Source organism: Opisthorchis viverrini, assembly GCF_000715545.1.
Source record: "Opisthorchis viverrini unplaced genomic scaffold opera_v5_27, whole genome shotgun sequence".
Taxonomy (NCBI): Eukaryota; Metazoa; Platyhelminthes; class Trematoda; order Opisthorchiida; family Opisthorchiidae; genus Opisthorchis; species Opisthorchis viverrini.
In genome coordinates, this window is record NW_008751682.1 from 2,563,663 (window position 1) to 2,581,710 (window position 18,048).

General features: G+C 44.7%; 2 protein-coding genes across 2 annotated transcripts; both read right to left on the reverse strand.

Annotated features, from left to right (window-relative positions):
* Positions 1-1,824: 1,824 nt before the first annotated feature.
* On the reverse strand, positions 1,825-13,289 carry T265_02235 (hypothetical protein; the record flags this gene model as incomplete). Its single annotated transcript, XM_009166423.1, is given in 9 exon segments — positions 1,825-1,884; positions 2,141-2,221; positions 4,191-4,466; positions 6,316-6,472; positions 7,984-8,156; positions 8,171-8,291; positions 12,740-12,826; positions 12,878-13,119; positions 13,149-13,289. The coding sequence occupies 9 exon segments, from the start codon at positions 13,287-13,289 to the stop codon at positions 1,825-1,827; spliced, it is 1,338 nt and encodes a 445-aa protein (XP_009164687.1).
* Positions 13,290-13,307: 18 nt separating this feature from the next.
* Positions 13,308-17,604, reverse strand: T265_02236 (hypothetical protein; the record flags this gene model as incomplete). Its single annotated transcript, XM_009166424.1, has 2 exons — positions 13,308-13,416; positions 17,480-17,604. The coding sequence occupies 2 exons, from the start codon at positions 17,602-17,604 to the stop codon at positions 13,308-13,310; spliced, it is 234 nt and encodes a 77-aa protein (XP_009164688.1).
* Between the last annotated feature and the right edge of the window lie 444 nt (positions 17,605-18,048).

The window sequence follows — 18,048 nt, forward strand, 5'->3', positions numbered from 1 at the left end:
GATGAGAAGCGACTGAAAAAGATTGTCCGCAAACCTGTGTGTTTCAGTAGCGCAATACCTAATAAACAATGCCAACTGATTACTAGATTAATTCACCTAAAATGTGAAAATACAACCGGGCGACATTAGGATGTGCCTGTCTCTTTCTGTTAGTACTTGGGTGTGGTGCTAGCGTGGCGTCTGCCAAGCCCAATCCGTTGAGCTATTCATTCCCATAACAAATTCTAAGGAACATGACAAATGTTGTCCTGATAGTCTCCCGTTCCAGCAGCTTTTCAAGAGCCGGTTTTGAAGTGCCCACAAAGTGTTTCATGTGTCCATCTGACGGTGTACGCAGTATGCCCTTTTGGTTCGGTTCAAACAGTCTTGCAGAAGAGTTAAATATCGATCGATGTAGGCTGTGCGCGTTGTCAGAGATGATGTATTCGAAAACTTCAAACTCCGTAGATAAGTGTTTCAAAGCCGTATTTCACGGTCACATCGGAATTACTTCGGAAGCATCAACCACTAACAACGTCAGTGTTCTGGGTGTTGAGCTTGTTCTTCGTGTTTTTATTGGGGCTGAACACTCGAAAATCATTTAAACAGGACAAAAAACACTTTATTTTGCTACCGGACTCCTCAATCTACTTTCGGTTCAGTGCTTCCGTATCTGTATCTGAAAAACAGTAGAACAACCCACCGTCTTTCCGTTCTTGAAGTAAGCAAGGATCTCCCGGCTTGTGCAAGAATTTTTTCCACCAAATTTAAGTGTAGTACGGTGAAATTTCAGTGGATCCCCTGGTTAGTGGACGGAAGATACACCCCACCCCGTTTTTTATCCTTATCCACGATAGTAGCCTGTAGCTCTCTAAAAAACCGGTATGTTCCTATGTTAGGTAGCCAGATTTCCTGTAACCAGTCATTACCCAACCATACACAAAGCAGTGGAACTTACTCATGAATCTCGTTTGTTTTGCTCTACAGCCTTGGTGTACTAAAGTCTAGAAACCCTCCGGTGGTCTTTCCTTGAAATAAAAGTAATTGCGGAGAGAAAATTCGCCGAAAATGTTCGAATTAGACAGTGCTAGACACCTCACTGCGTATAGGAATTGACAGTTCCAAATGCACCGAAGACCAGCTCACCGGATCCGCTGCCCAGTTCTAGTCCGCGCAGAAGACATCAGCCACGGAAAAGTTCATCTACGCGTACAGCCTGAAAATGCTGTTAGACCTTTCAGCACTCAGTGAAATCGCAGGTTCAAACAGAATATCGATCGCTTTCCTGTCTTTTGTCTAACTCTAATCCACAGCCCACCGAAGGGGTGTTTTGAACTCATCATACCAATCGACGTGCAATTCTAAATCATAGTCCCTAAGATGTAGAAAAACAGATCCATTACGAAATTCATACAACTCAGATCGCCGACCACTAGATTAACGATAGGCGTACAATTCGTTTGTGTCGTACACTAGCAATGCCATCTGTGTGTGTATTAATTATCAATAAAAACAACTGTTATACCAAATCATACACATTTCGATGTGAACTTATCCATCCAAGTGCCATGTAATAAAGCCACATGTAGCTGACGCGCGTGCCTTCCGAATTCACAACCAAATGCAGCTGGACATTGGTTGTTTCGGGTTTATTTTGATCTGAGGGCAAAAACACCGATATTCCTGACCTATCTCATGTTTTGTCTTCCCGAAAGTTTGCTTCTCCAGTACGGATTCTTGAGCTCTCTGATTTGGCAAGTTTACACTGTTGTGATCCACCTTCCACTCTATCACACCCCCCCGAAACAACTCCAAAGGGAAACATTTCTCACACGATGGAATCTTTCACAATGAAATCCGACGTTTGGAACTGTTACTGGCTGCTTGTCCAGTCGAGTCTCCAAGCTGTAAGTGTAGACGGAAAGTAACCAGACGGTATTCTTCGCTTCGAAAGTGGGATAAGAATAATTATGCTGACGCTTCGTGGTCCGCATTTAACCTTGTGCAGCAGTCTGAAGAATGGTGTGCGATTTTGTGAACGGGCAATGGACGGGACGGGAACTGTGCAACCGAGGATCACTTGCGAGGAACTTTGAATTGGTTCATATATTCGCGAATATACACTCATTTGTAAACTAATTTGATTCTTCGAGAGACTCACCTGGAACCCAGCTGAATCTCTCGTTTGTGATGCTCTCAGGCAACGGAATGTGCTGCACCAGGCCGCCTCATGTTTCAGTCGCTACGATAATCGAGATATCGCGATTCATGTATATCTTTGTAATGTACTACTCATAGGGTTTCTGAAAATCCGTCATATATTGTTTCTAGTGCCATGTATCCACCTGAAAAAGAACAGATTTTTACCGGAACTCCTCCAATAACAGATATACTTGGTTTTCACAGAGCTCTGTTTCTGTCATAAATTAAAACTAGTCAGCGCGCACCAATGAAATCAATTAAATCGATGCTAACAAAGGGTTACGAGAACTGTTCCGTCTTTGTCAGTAGTAACGTGTGTTGGAGTGACCACACAACATTCACTGGACGTGAACAGACTTGTCCTTATTTATGCTTGTCATTGTCTCACCTATTGTCCGGATCATGTCAATCAATTAATCGCTTGAATGGATGAGTCAGCGGAAATGTGTCCGCCTGCGTCTGAAGCACAAGCAGGTCACGTGACACGATGAAACACAAAGCTGCGGACACACATTATGCAGTGCTTCACCCTTTTAGTGTGGAATATTTACGTTAGGACAGGAGGATGGCTGTCCAAACGAGAGTGGTGTGACTGTGGATTCCGCTAATCCCGCAACCACCTACAAACAGGCGGATGAGCCTGTGGATCAGTATCTACTCAGAAACATTACATTTTGCGCTTTGCCCTTGGTTTGTTCCGAAGATTTTCGGAGAGATCGTGCGAACATATTTGACAGCAACCCTGAGGCCCAACGTTCTTTGCGTATCTCATGAGACTCCAGCGACCTCTCGGCTAGTTAGCCACTTGGCCAGCGATGTGATTAAATCACACTTGAACATGATAAAACACTACTCACCCTTCAGTCGCGGAAGACGGGGCCGCGTGGTTCGTGGTCAGAAGATGAGTGGCTTTTAATTGTTCAGCTTACTTGGTGGGAGGTCGTGGGTTAGAAACTTCCTGGAGTTTCAGGAGGCATTGTCTGCTGATGATTCCCAATAAGGATGAATCATCCATATAGAGCTTCTTCGCTTCTCAGCATAGATATGACAGCGGGCTACCACATCGATGTGTTGCCTCACAGCTTAGTGAGCAGGCTCATAATACCCGTCAATGACGGGGCATTATCAACTACAGTGCTCGGATCAGTCATCTTGACTCGAATGATCGGTATCTCGTCACTGGACATGTTTGCTTGATTGCGTGGAACCATTAGCTAGGCGGTATAGTGGGGTCTGACCGCACTCCTTTCCTGTGAGAAGCGTTTTCGTACTATTCTAGCGAAGTAATAGCACATTCCACTAGACTCTCAAGAATGAATACCAGTTCACGTAGTACAAAGCAAGGGTATGCAGCGCTGGTTGCCTGTTCTTCAGCATACACCCTAGATGGCATCGACAGGAGCAAGGTACTGAGGTTTTCAACGCGTAGTCGCAGAATAACTACGCGGAGAGACGCTGGACGTTTGGTGATTCATTGTAATTGATACTAATTTTGTTCTGAGGGGGCCATCGATGAAGATTAACACTGACTTGAGGGAAATGCCTATTCATGAGAAGCACGGCTTGAGCTTCCCGCCTTTTCAGCACAGACTGTCTTCACTTACAGGATGAAATCTCCACAAATATTCTGGTAGTCTTTCTGGAATGTCTGTCCCTGTTGTCAAACTTGGTTGCCATGAGCACCTGCTATGAGGATCACTCACGACCAGTTTTGAGTTTGGATTAGAGTTTTGCTACTGTTACCTATATCTGGGATATGCTCAAGCGTTGCACCATAAATCTGTGTCGTGTATAGCAATGGCCAGTCAAGATACGCATTAATTTCGTGTAATCCACTACTCATAAGACTACTTGAAACTATTACTTGAAACTCTCTGACGGCCCACGACTAGTTTCACCCTTCTTAAGGCTCATCAGGTAAGCGCATGCTTTGAGTCTCCTTTTAGCCAGCAAAATCTCCCATTTGTGATTAAACTGGTCATGGGTTGTCGGAGAGAGTAGCGTATCACGTCTCTAGAAGGTGTTCCAATATCGCTTTTATCGTACCAATTAAAGCTTGAGACGGCCTGGTGCAGCAAATTCGGTTGCTTAAATGCATCATAAACAAGAGATTCAGCTGGGTTCCCTTCCAGTTGATTCTCTCGCAAAACCACATTTGTTTGCAAATGAGTATATTTCTCTAATTTCGTGTAATTTGGTTTCAAGTGGAACATAAGGTTGACGGAAACTAGGGCATTGCGCCCACCTGATGAGCCCCAAGAAGGGCGAAAGCGGTCGTGGGCTGTCTAAGAGTTTTCAGCAACCTTATAAGTAGTGCATTACACTAATTACGAGCACTTTTACATCCTGTATCTAACTGGTCGTAATCGTTTGATACTAGCGCGCAACCGTAATTGGTCGCAGTTGATCTATCGGAAGGATAACATTTCTCGTCCAGTGAGTAAAAACACTTTATCAGCGCCCTTATCAGGAAAAAAAACCATATTGCTGGAATTCGACTGTAGCACCCGGGCTGGCTGAACCTTGATACACTTTGTGACCGAGTCTGCTGCCAAAATTTCCCTGTCTCGTTTGGTGGAGGATTATTCGCCTAGCCTACAAACAAACCAATGCACAAACTTGGTGATGTTTAGTACAGTGGTCTAGTAACCGAATGTATGTCTTGTTTTCTCGGGGCGGTCGTCCGTCCATTCTAACCAGCCAACAAGTAATCGATAATCGAGTTGACAGAGGAAAGGCTATTGTCCGCAGCTCGCAACAGACACGAGACATATGCACACACTCAAACAGATGTACACACATTTCTCGATTCACGCATACAGATGCTACGACACCCGCGCCTAGATTTATTCGCCCGTCGAGGCGATAACGTCGAATTGGCCGGGTGACATATTGATTCCATTTTCGATGGCAGGTTGATAATCCCCGTAGAATGGTGAACGGACCATGGTTTCGCTCACTCCTACCAGTTATAAGTCAGTTAAAGGCACATTGTTTTGGCCAATAAGTTGTTTTGTCCGAAACTGTCAGGCCTGGATGCGGCATTGGCAGCATGCATGTGAACTTTGGTGCAGTGGGCCGTGTTTGGAGCGAGACTCCGAGACAGCGAGACTCCCCCACCAGTGCTACTTTGACGACACTACTGAGAGTTTACGGTTTTCGTAAAATACGGTAAAAAACAACAAACTCTCCAGTTTTCTGCACGTACCTGCCACGTTTGCTAGCCCGGAGCAAAACACGTGGTAACGTGTGTTCTCCTGAGCACAAACCTCATTTTGTTAGCCACTGAATAAAAAACAACACAACTGACCCCACTGGATTTCTCATTACCAAGCAAGCTTCAACACGACAAATATATGTGAGCCACTTGCGAGGCCAGTACCTGGCGAATGGAACGAACTTGCCATTAACACCGCACGTGTAACGCTCACTGATTTGCATACTCATTTTCTATGATGGAGAGACCTAGATGAGCCCAGTGGTGACCCTGACGCTACTGATGTTCCTTGATTAAAAATGCGGCTCTCATATGGTTCGGCTGGATCGATACTCAAGGTTTTGGCGTATATTTACTTCATTTGTGATAATACAAATGAGGATAGTGATAATGGTATTCGTTCGACTCTAACACCCCTTCAGTGTCTAGCTGCCATGTTACCCGAAGGAGGCACGAGGACTGAGGTTGTCCAAACCTAGACAGGAGCACAAGTTTGGTTCGAATCATGCACCTTCTGATCAGTAAGTTCGTTCCCTGACCACTGAGATACCTGGAACTCTCATAGGTACTACTGAATGTGTCGGACGGTGTCGGTAAGTTCTCAGAACTCAAATTTGATGGCCTGTGATATTATGCATCAGTTGAACTATCTCAGACCAAAGAATACCAAAGAACGAACATTTCGGAACCCAACAGCTTAGTTTGTTTTCTGGTAGTCTGATTAATATTCACTACCAGCTTATCCGCGCATCTACAGTTGTACTGACTTATTGATTTATTGATTAGACAACGTCTAGATGGGGTGCTAGAATATACGGTTTACGCGTGCAACAGTGGGTACTACTGATGAGGGATGCGAGTAGTATGTTGTTTTATCGTAACTCCGCCTTGATCTAATGGAAAATGGGGTTTATTACGGAATTTGTGAAACTGCTTTGTAGCATTCCTTTACAATTGCGTGACAGCCGATAAATATCCAGGCAAGTGTAAGGAAACGGGTTCAAGAATGAGACGGATATTCGGTTTTTAAAAAGACAAGGTGCAAATGAGAGTTTCACCCTCCTGTCCCACAGTCTGTAATTGTTTAGTTGGTGTTTCCCAATAAATTACTCCGCGGTGAACTGTTTTCTTCCTTTCACCGGTACTTCCGGTTCAGTGCTTTTCCTAGGTGACGTGTAAACACACTTCGGTGAAGGCATTACTTCGCAGTCAGAAGTATATTTTTATATATCTGAACATTTGCTGCATACTAGCCCTACAACCGATCCGGTTAGTACGATTAAGCACGAGGTCAAGATGTCGCTGAAATACACTCATTTCATATCAATTTGTTTTTCAATGGGGACCACACTGAATTTGTGGGACTACCTGATGAGCCCCAAGAAGGGCGAAACCTGTCGTGAGCTGTTGAATAGTTTTCAGCAACCTTGTGAGTAGCATGTTATGTCTGTGCGGAGTCAAGAGGCGTTTGTTATTTATGGGCTAATAATCCTTCAACAATATCAAACACAGGCTGGGATACCTGGGTATCCAGTTGCCTAGCTGCGTCCCAGGAGACACGTTCGACTGAATATCCTACGAGGGAATGCTGAAGGGTTATGGATATGACCTACAAGAAACTGACGCAGAACCGTTATTTCCCTATACTAGGTGGAGTTTGGCACATCTTGCTCGCAGTTTCTGTGACTTATTGAAAGCAATTCAGATGTACGGTCGCTGAAAAACTACTGAGTTGCCGAAATCAATTTGGCATCAATCGAAAAAAAAACGAAAAGTAGCGAGATGGAACAATCAGATCCAAACTTTGTCAGAACAGTCATGGGATTTGTGGGTTTTTCATGGTTTTTAGGAAAAAGAACACCGTTTTGTAACATTCTCGTTCGTTTTTCTCTTCCTCAACTCGACAGAACAAGTTGCATTGCCAGTTTCACTCTAATGAAGATATCACTCGTTACAAAGCCCTCCTGGTCGCAAAACATGCAATCAAGACCTTTCCTGCTGGTCTTTTGGCCTCAAACCTCCTTGATCTTGAAGACCTTTATGTAACTTGTTGTCTAGCCTCATGAATGCGACCACGTTTCATCGGTATCACAAGATCATTTCGAAAAGTTGACAACGTCCCACTGGAATTGCCGCAAAAGCGACTTGAGAGCGTTCACTTGATGTTGTTTCTCGTTACCATTCAAGCTTGTAGGTATCAACCTGGCTGGCAGCTTTTATGTACCCAGATGCTCATTGATTATGAAAGCAACGCGTTTACTGAATGGCTGAAGATCTCGTGCAGTATTTTTTGCTTAAATTTGACGGTCTACGGGATCATGTCAATGACTTGTTCAACCATTTCCGGGGCTGAGGTTGTGTCGACAGCGCCTGGAATTCTTTCAGCTGAAGTCCGACACACCAACTCATAGGAGTTGAGCATGATGCAAACTTGTTACTTAGCCAGTACATCACGCTTTCCTGGGTTTCTTTTGCCCACTCATCCCATACTGCTAAAAACTTTATGGCCGCTCGGAGTTCCACATGAAAAAATTCCACACATTTTATGGACCTTGAAAACAGAGATAAAATAGAATGGTATGAACATAATGTAGAACATAATGTTGACGGAAACTCGGGGACTGCGCTTACCTGATGAGCCCCAAGAAGGGCGAAACCGGTCGTGGGCTGTCGCAGAGTTTTCAGCAACCTTGTGAGTAGTTTCCTTCACGAGAATGGTATGAATTTGAAGTTTGACAAGTGAGCTTATAACCGGACACTATTTTCAGCTACCAAATAGTTTTCAGACTTCAATAACTTTCCGCATTCCCTCTCAGTTGCTAAGAAATTTATCGGTTGGCCTGAAGTTGTAGTGACTTTGAAAAGACAAATCAATGTTTTCCTCAGCTGATCTCTAAAAGTCGCTAAAACAACTACTAAGGGTCGTGCATGAGACTGACAAAACCTCAAAGATGACGACAGATAATTGGGCGCATCATTTGGACGGACACTCATCAAGGTATGTTATATGTCCATTCTTGGCGGTGCGACACTGTTACGTCTGAAAACCATAGGTGTGGAGTATTTAAACCTTGGGGTAACGCATTCAATTCAGATCATTCGATTATCCTTTCAAAAACCCAACGTTTCAGCTGCTTATGTCCAAAAATCGATGTAGGCTACCAAAAGAGAGGAATTTCACTGATGGACCTCTTCACACCTCTTCAGACAACAAAACTAGTGACTCATTCACTTCTTATTCATCAACCAGACAATAGACCGTGATATCTCAATGAATCAATAACGGTCACGTGACAGCCGCCGGCAAATTCATCATGTCCGATATCGAATGCCTGACGGCATAGACTGTCCACGATTTGCACCACGCCCAATTCGCGGGGGACTATTGACAAACAAAAACAACTAGGTGACTTCTCACCCGTTATCTGTTCTGCCGCTGTCAACAAAATCTTGGGGAAATGCGTGAATTTCTCGAAGGGGTTGTCTCAAGTTTTCTTCACTTCAGAACCGTTTCATCGGTATGTGCCGGGTCCCACAAACAAGGTAATTAGTAACTAACACATGCTCACAAAGATTTAGATTCGTTGGTATGATATATAGTGAAATATGCTCTAGCCGGTCTTTTATTCCGTTACTGAGTTGTCCCATAAATAGTATGCATCTGGTCTTGCAATTAACCCCCAAAAATAACCTTAACTGTCTAGTTGAGGGAACTCTGGGTTCCGTCTCTTGAAGCACATCCAAACTCGCTGGCTTCATAATCGTATTTTGACAGCCAAATCAATGAACTGACGAGCAGTCATTTGTTCTAGGGTAAAATTGCAAAGGGAAACCACACAAAGGAAACTATTCACAAGGTTGCTGAAAACTCTGCGACAGCTCACGACCGGTTTCGACCTTCTTGCGGCTCATCAGGTAAGCGCAGTCCCCGAGTTTCCGTCAACCTTATGCTCTTATTGAACCCGAATTGGACTGTTTTCGGGAAATACACTCATTTGCAAATCAATTTGGTTTTCACGAGAGGCTCTACTGAATCTCTCGTTTACGATATGAAATCACACAAGATCATCCCAGTGGTGATGAGCCATTAATATCCCGAAAATACAAAGCCAAGTTTCATGGTATCTGCAACGGCTTTCCAGCAATACTGGTCAGACCGGGATCAACTCCCCAGAACCTCCCTAAACCCGTTCTAAACCACATGCAACTTCTTCAGTCACCAGCTTTGTGTTCGACTCTCGGAAACGGTCACAATGGTTTCAAGGGATGAAAAGATTCTTCCAACGCACAGCTGAGCGACAAGGTAAATCCAGGGGAGTAGTTTTCGCAACCCTCGAGTCCAGCAACGAGGCAGAGAAATCTTACCATACGATAGGTCGGCAACCAGGGAGTAGTTTTCGCAACCCTCGAGTCCAGGAACGAGGCAGAAAAATTTTATCATACCGACAACCGGCGCAGGACTACCGGCTGCTCGAACAATGATGTGACCGGAAGTCAGTGGCAGGTTCACACGCTCACGGCCCGGTCACTGTGTAGCTACCCGGTGGACGGAAAATAGAGTGGTTGCTCGACTAGTTTGAGGAGCTGTGTAGACCGATACATGCACGTCAAGCCAAAAAACGGAAACGACTGTCAAGCAAGCTCAAGCGTGTTTTTTTTCCAACGAATAGTAGCCACTCCTCAATGGAATGGTTGTTTAGGTGTGAGGGACGCTTTCCAGTCCTTGTTGTTCGATTGATCCGCACCAAAGGGACATTATTTTGATTTGTATTGTGGGACACGGAAATTGTCGACTCAAAAGTTTTTGAGTGCAGTTCATTTTGGTCACCTAAAACCTCAAAGTTTTGAGTCCTCTGAGGTAATGATTACTAGAAGGTGTTTTGAAATCTGTTGGAGTTTCCACAACTAAACTCTTACAGCCAACGTTTCAACGAGTTTGGTGATGTGGTAAGACCTCCATAGAAGTCCTCTACGCGTCAACAGAATCAACACGGAGAGACAACAATGAACAGCATCTTGTAGCAGCCGTTTTCGCTATCCTGTCTGATTGAGAGTTAGTCACACTGGTGGTCAGACGCTCGTGGCAAAATGGTGAAGCCCGAAGGTGGCAGACTCAAGATTCTCTACTGGGGGTTCACTTTGGATGATTCCCAATAGGAATGAAACATTCGCACATTGCTTCTCGCCTTTTCAGCATAGACCGGCTTCACCTGCAGGACAATACCTCCTTACAGTATTGCTATGGTTTTGACTCGGCAACTGATCAGCGTTTATGGTGATATACTGTTGATGGACAAAGGTCTCGAATCGCGAACTTCCGGCTAGGAGTTTGAGCACTCAACGGTTCGGTCACGTAAGGCTACCCAGCAGGGCGACTAGCAGGCAGTTAGACAGGATGTAGTGCCCCCTCGATCCTTCAAGCACGGGATCCACAGCAAGTGGTCACGTCATCATCATCATCATCATCATCATCATCATCATCATCATCATCATCATCATCATCAACAACAACAACAACATCATCACCATCATCATCATTATCATCATCCTCATCATCATCGTCATCATCATCAAAGACAGCAACATCAGTGTTGGCACTGATGCTTCACTGCCGTGGTCATAGGTGAGATACGTACTCCTATGAACCCCAATAAGGATGAAAAAGCTGCACATTGCTTCTCGGCTTTTCAGCATAGACCGGCTTCACCTGCAGGACGATACTGCCATTGCAGACCAAACCGTTCGGCCACGAGCAGCAGTGTAATAAAATAGCACTTAAGCAACTTCTCTAGTCTTTCAGCCAGGGGATTCGCATCACTTGTTCATATGAGTGAGTAAAAGGTATGTGGAATGCCCGCGCATGGACGACGGTTGAAGCACTGAGCGGACGACTGTTGAACTGACAACTAACTGGGTTGATCAGATGTGCTACGATGAAGGGAGGACAGTGAACGTTTGCAGGAGGAGGATGAGATTCACTCTCTTGTGAGTGTTGCTAGCCCCAGCGGAATCCAGATGGAAAACAAGGCACACAAAATGCCTCAGCATTCACTTTGGGTTGAGAAAAACGTGTCTGGACAATTCATTTCGAGCGTTTTTAGACAACAACATACTGATTACTTCTCCCAATAAATTGAGAAGAGCTGAGGACGTACAACAAGACTTTCTTTATTCGGTTGAAGGCCAGTGCATCTTTAGAATAATTGCTTCCTGAATGGAGCAGCGTTTTAAGGTTCATCATTTTGAAAGCAGGACCAACGTCCGTAGCTGCAGATCACTCACGGTTTGGTGGTGAACCTCGCGATTCGCTAGGGTATGGTTGGCTCCAGCAGTCAATGAGTAACCTGACTCCTACTGGGCATTTTCTCGGATTCTCACATGCCATCGAATTTGTTGAGTTCTGTTTAACTGCTCCGGGTGTGGGAATACATCCAACTTCCCTGAGTGCTGTCATTTGTCTTTAGAATGTCTTTTTCGGTCTATCAAAGGGCGAGACCATTTTCTGAAAGACACATTCCTTGTATGATATAGCCTGTGACTGACTCACGAAACGGCCAATTTTGTTTTTACCTAGGTAGTCTCTTGTGAATTTACTTGATATTTTACCAAAACTGTGATTTCACTGTTCTTGGGGGATTTTTTTTCAGCAGATACCATTTGGTGCCTTGCCGAGAGCTGTGTAAAAGATCCGGGAGATATCGTGATAAACATTGATTCTGTGCGAAAAATTCTAAAAGCACACTCATTTGGTTACCACGGGAGGCTTGATTGAATTCCAGCTGATTCACTCATTTATGGTGTTACGATTCGACGGACTGTGTTCCTCGAAAGCCGTTTCATGTTTCGAGCGGTGAGATATTCGAGATATCCCAGCATGTTTCTTGTAGAAGCAATACTCGTAAGGCTGGGGAGGTGGCCCTCCAAGACAACTCTACCAATCTTCATGCTGTGTGTGTACAGTACTTCGTGAATCTGTCGACTGATCGTGCAGTAACTGCTTCTTCCAAGAAATTTACTGATGGTAGGCATCGTCTCTCTGAAACGTCACTACCTCTTTAATACGACGGATGTTAGTTGATATCAATCAATCAATCAATCAATCAATCAACAATCAATCATTCATTCAGTCAATCAATCAATCAATCGACCGATCGATCAACCAGTCCGTCAGTCAATCAGTCAGTCAATGGAGCATTCTATCTATCAATCCATCAACAGATCAGGCAACCAGTTAAACTATGTATCTATCTATCTGTCTATCTGTGTATGTTAATAATAACGGATTCACAGATCAAATTTTAAGCAGGAAATCCAATATAGTTTAATAAAATCCAACATAACCGTTCAGCTGTAACATCCTTTCGGTGCCTAGCTACCATGCCACCCCAAGGGAGCACAAGGGCTGGGATGCCACCAGGTTGCCCAAGCCTAGACAGGAGAAGTCGAGAGGCAGAGGTCAGGTTCGAACCACGGACCTACCGGTCAGTAAATTTGCGCTTTAACCACTGAGCCATCTCACCCCCCTGACTGCATGATTGGGCCGTTTCCGCCAGTGTCACTAACCACTGATGCTTTGAGTTCCGGGGCCCCCATCCAGGGGGGCGGCAGTTGCCCACCCGGCCAAGTTTACTGGTTAGTGTTTTCGTATTTGGTTGCCAGGTCATACACCGTCCACCGCTCTGTCGTTTCCACTCAGTACAGGGCTCTTTGAGGGAGACGATCTTATGGTATGTGGGGTGCACGTCCCAACCAGTGGTTCATCTATCGCGGGAGAGTTCATTCTTCCTAAGACCATCTGGCGCAGCCCAGCATTACTAATCCGATATTTCCACCAGACCACCTGACCAATGCTGCAGAGACACCGTTGATCAAACTCTGGTATCTTCCGCATGTCCTCTGCGCGTAGAGGTCACGTCTCGGATCCATAAAGCAGTATGGATCGCAGTTGACGCACAAGACGCAATACATAACACGATAAACCGTAAACCAATAAAAGTAATACGTTAGTCATAAGGTTGCTGAAGACTCTTCGACAACCCAAAACCGGTTTCGTCCTTCCGCTGGCTCATCTGGTAGGCACAGACCCCTTATGTTCTACTTGAACCCAAACTGGACAGATTTCGACAGCTACCCTCACTTCACAGGAATTGGTACATTTGGTACATCTCTCACGAAATACCAGCTAATGTAATGGGGATATGTATAATCTCCTGACTCTGCCAAAGTGGTGCATTCGAACGATACTACTTTTGACCCAATATGAGTATCTCAGACGTCCAATGACGTTACCAGACTAGGTCAAAAAATCCTGATTAATATCAAATCATATCATGAGTTGTGTGCATCTATTCGACAACTGAAAGGCCGTTAGGCACACGGTAAGATCATGTTAACATTTAAAGCATTGACGAATGGCCTAGCAAAGATGGCATTATCGTAGATTTTTTATGTTTACTGCTACTTTTTTTATCCGAATCACAAAATCGATCCGTTTTTTCTCGTTAGAATTCCAATGATGGTAACTGCTCCTGAAGAGTTTTTCCTCCGAACACATCTGGGCATTCAAAATGAGGTGAAACGGCCCCGTTTCCTACCGTCAGACATTCGTTTGGATGCCCTTTTTTCTGGACAAGCTTTGCGCACGTTTTTCCGCCCTTGGTGTAGCATTGGCATGTGCGTTTTTGTCTAGCTCACTAGACTAGATAACTCCTGTAAGAAGTCAGCCAACCAGCCAGCCAGTCGATCAGTAAATTCTATACATGAATGATTTATTGATGGATAGCGGGTGTTTCCCACTTTCATGGTTACGTGAGAAGAACGGTCGAAATTTCAGCTGGGCGTGCCCATGTGCTTTAACCAATGGACATCCGCTTGAGGTGATAGAATGGCGTTGTGGCAACGTACGCCAAAATTTATGGTGTACTTAAGGGTTGTACCACTAAGTGGACTGAATGCCAAGCGGCTGTTATTGATCCGGATGAATAGAGTTTTGATTGGTCAATGCTAGTTCCGAATCAATAATGCTGAGACCGGTTGGACTGCGCACCAAGCTCAGTAAACATCCTGGCAGTGTGTCGCCTAAGGTGGGCATGATACATGTCGTATTGGGACGTTTTTCAATCACGAGGACTTTTTAATGCCAATGCTGGAAAAAAATAAGTTTCCCTCTTTTGAAGTTGATTTGCTTTTGCGCATTTTGATGGTCAGAACCCGTGAGATGATCCCAAACGAGACTCAACTAAAATCGCAATCACCATCACATTAGGTGTGTCTGAACTTTGAGCAGGTCTCGCTTCACAATTGTGACAGCTCCAAGTAGACCAACAGCTGTCAGTTCATTACCTTGTTCAAATTCACAAAAGCAACTGGGCCCTTTATTGGGAGCTACCAAACATGCTTCTGCGACCCCATCCGAAAAGGATCCACTTCCCTTGATAGCCACTAATACCCATTCTTGTTTACTAAAATGAGGTTACCGATCTTGAAGTATCTAGCCGAGGGGTCTCAAGAAGGGCGTATTGGATTCCAGGACGGACTAACCCCTCTTTACAAGTATCAGGGATCATGCTGTTCTAGCTAACCAGAGGAGATCTGCTGGATGGAAAGCCAGTCTTATGGTCCCCTACTGGAGCGCTTAACGACTTAACCGACAGACTTACCAGTGGTAGGGAGTGATAAATGACTCTTTGTTGTCTCTCTTGCTTTTCCGAGATATTTGGGCTGAAACCATGAGGTTGCTAATTAGCAAGAATGTCTGACAGTCTGGTCAGAATTATTTTGGAGATGGTGAGTGAATCCATAAACTGTCGAGCGGATTCTAAGCACCCATGTCGCTACCTGGTTGAGACATCCTGACAAATGGGTCTGTTGGTCAACATAACCAGGTCAGTTACTGGGTAGTTGTCTGAGCCACTGGACAAACTAAACATATCCCTCAAGAAGAAATAGGCTTGGGCAACCTGGCAGTATTCGTGCTCCCGTGCCTCCTTCGTGTGGCGTGGCAATTAGGCTCCGAAAGAGTGCTACAGCTGAACGATCTCTCAAGGATAAATATGTTCATCCGCTCCAAGCTGATGAATCAGTTTTGTCCGACATGTGCTGGCGTAATACGCATGCCTAGCATGTCGGAAGTCCAGGGTTCGAAGCTCGACACGGCTAAAGATATGCTCCGCTGATGAACTCTGATAAGAGCAAAATTTGAGTCCACTTATTCCCCTCACAACCAGGACAGAAATGATGAGAATGAAAACTCCACAAATTCATGAGCTTCCTACAAGAAATGGAAAGTTTCGATTTTTGCTGTTTGCTGACCACCGAAGAGCACCACTGTTCGGCGGCTGACCATATTAAGAGCATCTGAGATGAACAAAACAAAAATAACTTCAATCAGCCAATGAATCAATCAATCAATCATTCAAACAGTCAGGAAACGTATACCTGTAGATTTTATCTGGGTAGGTTAGTAGGGATATGGAGAAAGTTTCAAAATACGGAAGACCGGGGTTCAAATTACGAAAGTAATGCCTATGGTACCCTCAAAGAATCTTAAATTCAACTAAGTTACTTCAAGAATTTAAACAAAGGGAACTGGAGGTTCGGCATAGATGATAGAGAGCTCCACACGTGGACCCATGTGGAAAATTTACGGGCGAAGATAAAGATAGTGTTGCTCTCATCGGTCAATAAATGAGATTCATGTAAAACACAAGACTAGCATTTGAGGAGTTCATGGGATGTCGATTTAAGTGGGTTTTAGATAGGGTAGTAATGTAGGTGAGAAGGTTCAAAGAGGCGAAAACACCATGGTCCCAGGTGAGCAAGCCCTCGATTGGGCAAACCGCTTGCCACTTTCCCATATTAGCTGAGGCACAATTAAGGCCGTCTAGAGACGTTGAAGAGTAGGACGCCTAGTTATGATCGCAACCACGTATCAGCAGTGTTTTGATCTTGTCACGCGGAAACAGAGTGTGAGATGATCGCTCTCTACTGGGTAGAGTGGTAAAGTGAGCAGCAGTGCTGAAGAGGCACCCGAAGGGGGCGAAGAATCAATCCTTTGATAGGTGACTGCTGAATAACGGAAAGACACTTGGTACGATCAAATGTCGATCCAGTGAGGAAACTTACTGGTGGGACCCGAAACATAACTGTTTGTGTGGGCGTGCCACATTCCACTATTTTTTGTATGTTGTGTGTATGAGAACTTATGGGTGGTGTCACGATGATGCCGATCACTGAACCCGTGCTCCTGGGAGCACCGGTACATAAATTGTGGCAGGCCAATTGCGTCAGGCGAAATGCCGAACTGCAGTGGTGATGTGTTCACGGAGACGCTGAGCAAGCGATAAAACAGAGTGATCAACATCTGATTCGTTCGGCCTCATGGATCAATCGGTGGATGTTAACGATAACCAGAGAAAGCACTCGACCGAAGTGTTTGACGGTGAATCCATCTGGCCAACTTGGCTGTCGATCGCCGAAATCGCCCACGATGTTTCATTTGTCACCTCAACTATTGGGTTTTCGCATGAAGACGGTGAGATGAATGCTCAGACGTTGAGCTGGAGAGAGGCCGACCATATTTTGCACTCAAATTCAGCAAGGCGCTTTGAATAAGTTCCTTCAAGTGTGTTTGGACGAGGCTAAAAGGACTTGCTGAAAATTCGTCGACAGCCCACGGCCGGTTTCGCCCTTCTTGGGGCTCATCAAGCTCATCAAACCACTGAAGAGCAGGTGATTCGTGAGAGATCGCTGCATTTTTCCGCGCAGTCCCATTGTACAATCAATCCAATTCGAACTTATGGGCTTATTCGTTCTGTGCTACGTGAATTTGTTGCTTTCAAAAAGTATTGCTCAAAAAGTCGCCTGCTAGCACAAACATTGTTGTTGTTTTGTCGCCAGTCTGACACTTGCACTTTTTGTAGAGTCCCGATTTCGCAACGTCTGAAAAGAGGACTAGCTGCCCCCGATACACTGCCAGCAGTTATCGTATTTAGTGAACATTTGAGGCATGTCGAACGAGGACATTTTGGGAAAACGAATCTTTTGATGACCCATTGCACAGTAACTCATGAGGTGACTTACTTGTCCGAGTTACTTGTTTCCGCATCCCAGTTGATCATCTCCGACAACTTCGGATTAGAAATGGTGTTAGTTTGAAGAAAGCAGCCGTCCGTTGCAGATCCATTCAAGGATTGAACGTAACTCATTCGGGGACGCGGTGGTCAGGACCCCGTATTACCTAAGATTGCAATAAATAACCTACGAATTGGATAAATGCTGTCAATAGCATAAGAATTTTGGTTTGACGGGGGACTCAACTGAATGCAGCTGAATTTCTCGTTTATGGTGTTCGGCTTCAAATGACTGTGATGCATCAGGCCGTCTCATGTTTCAGTTGGTACGATAGTTGATATACCACAATGCGTTGTTCGAGAATTACACTCATTTGCAAATCAATTTGGTTTTCACGAGAGACTCAACTGAATCTCTCGCCTATGATATTCTACAACAGGCCACCTCATGTTTCAGTTGGCACGATATTCGAGATATCGCAGTATTTTTTCATGAAGGAAACTACTCACAAGGTCGAAGAGTTTTCAGCAACCTTGTGACACTGGGTTGTTGTATGGATGTGACATACTACTCATAAC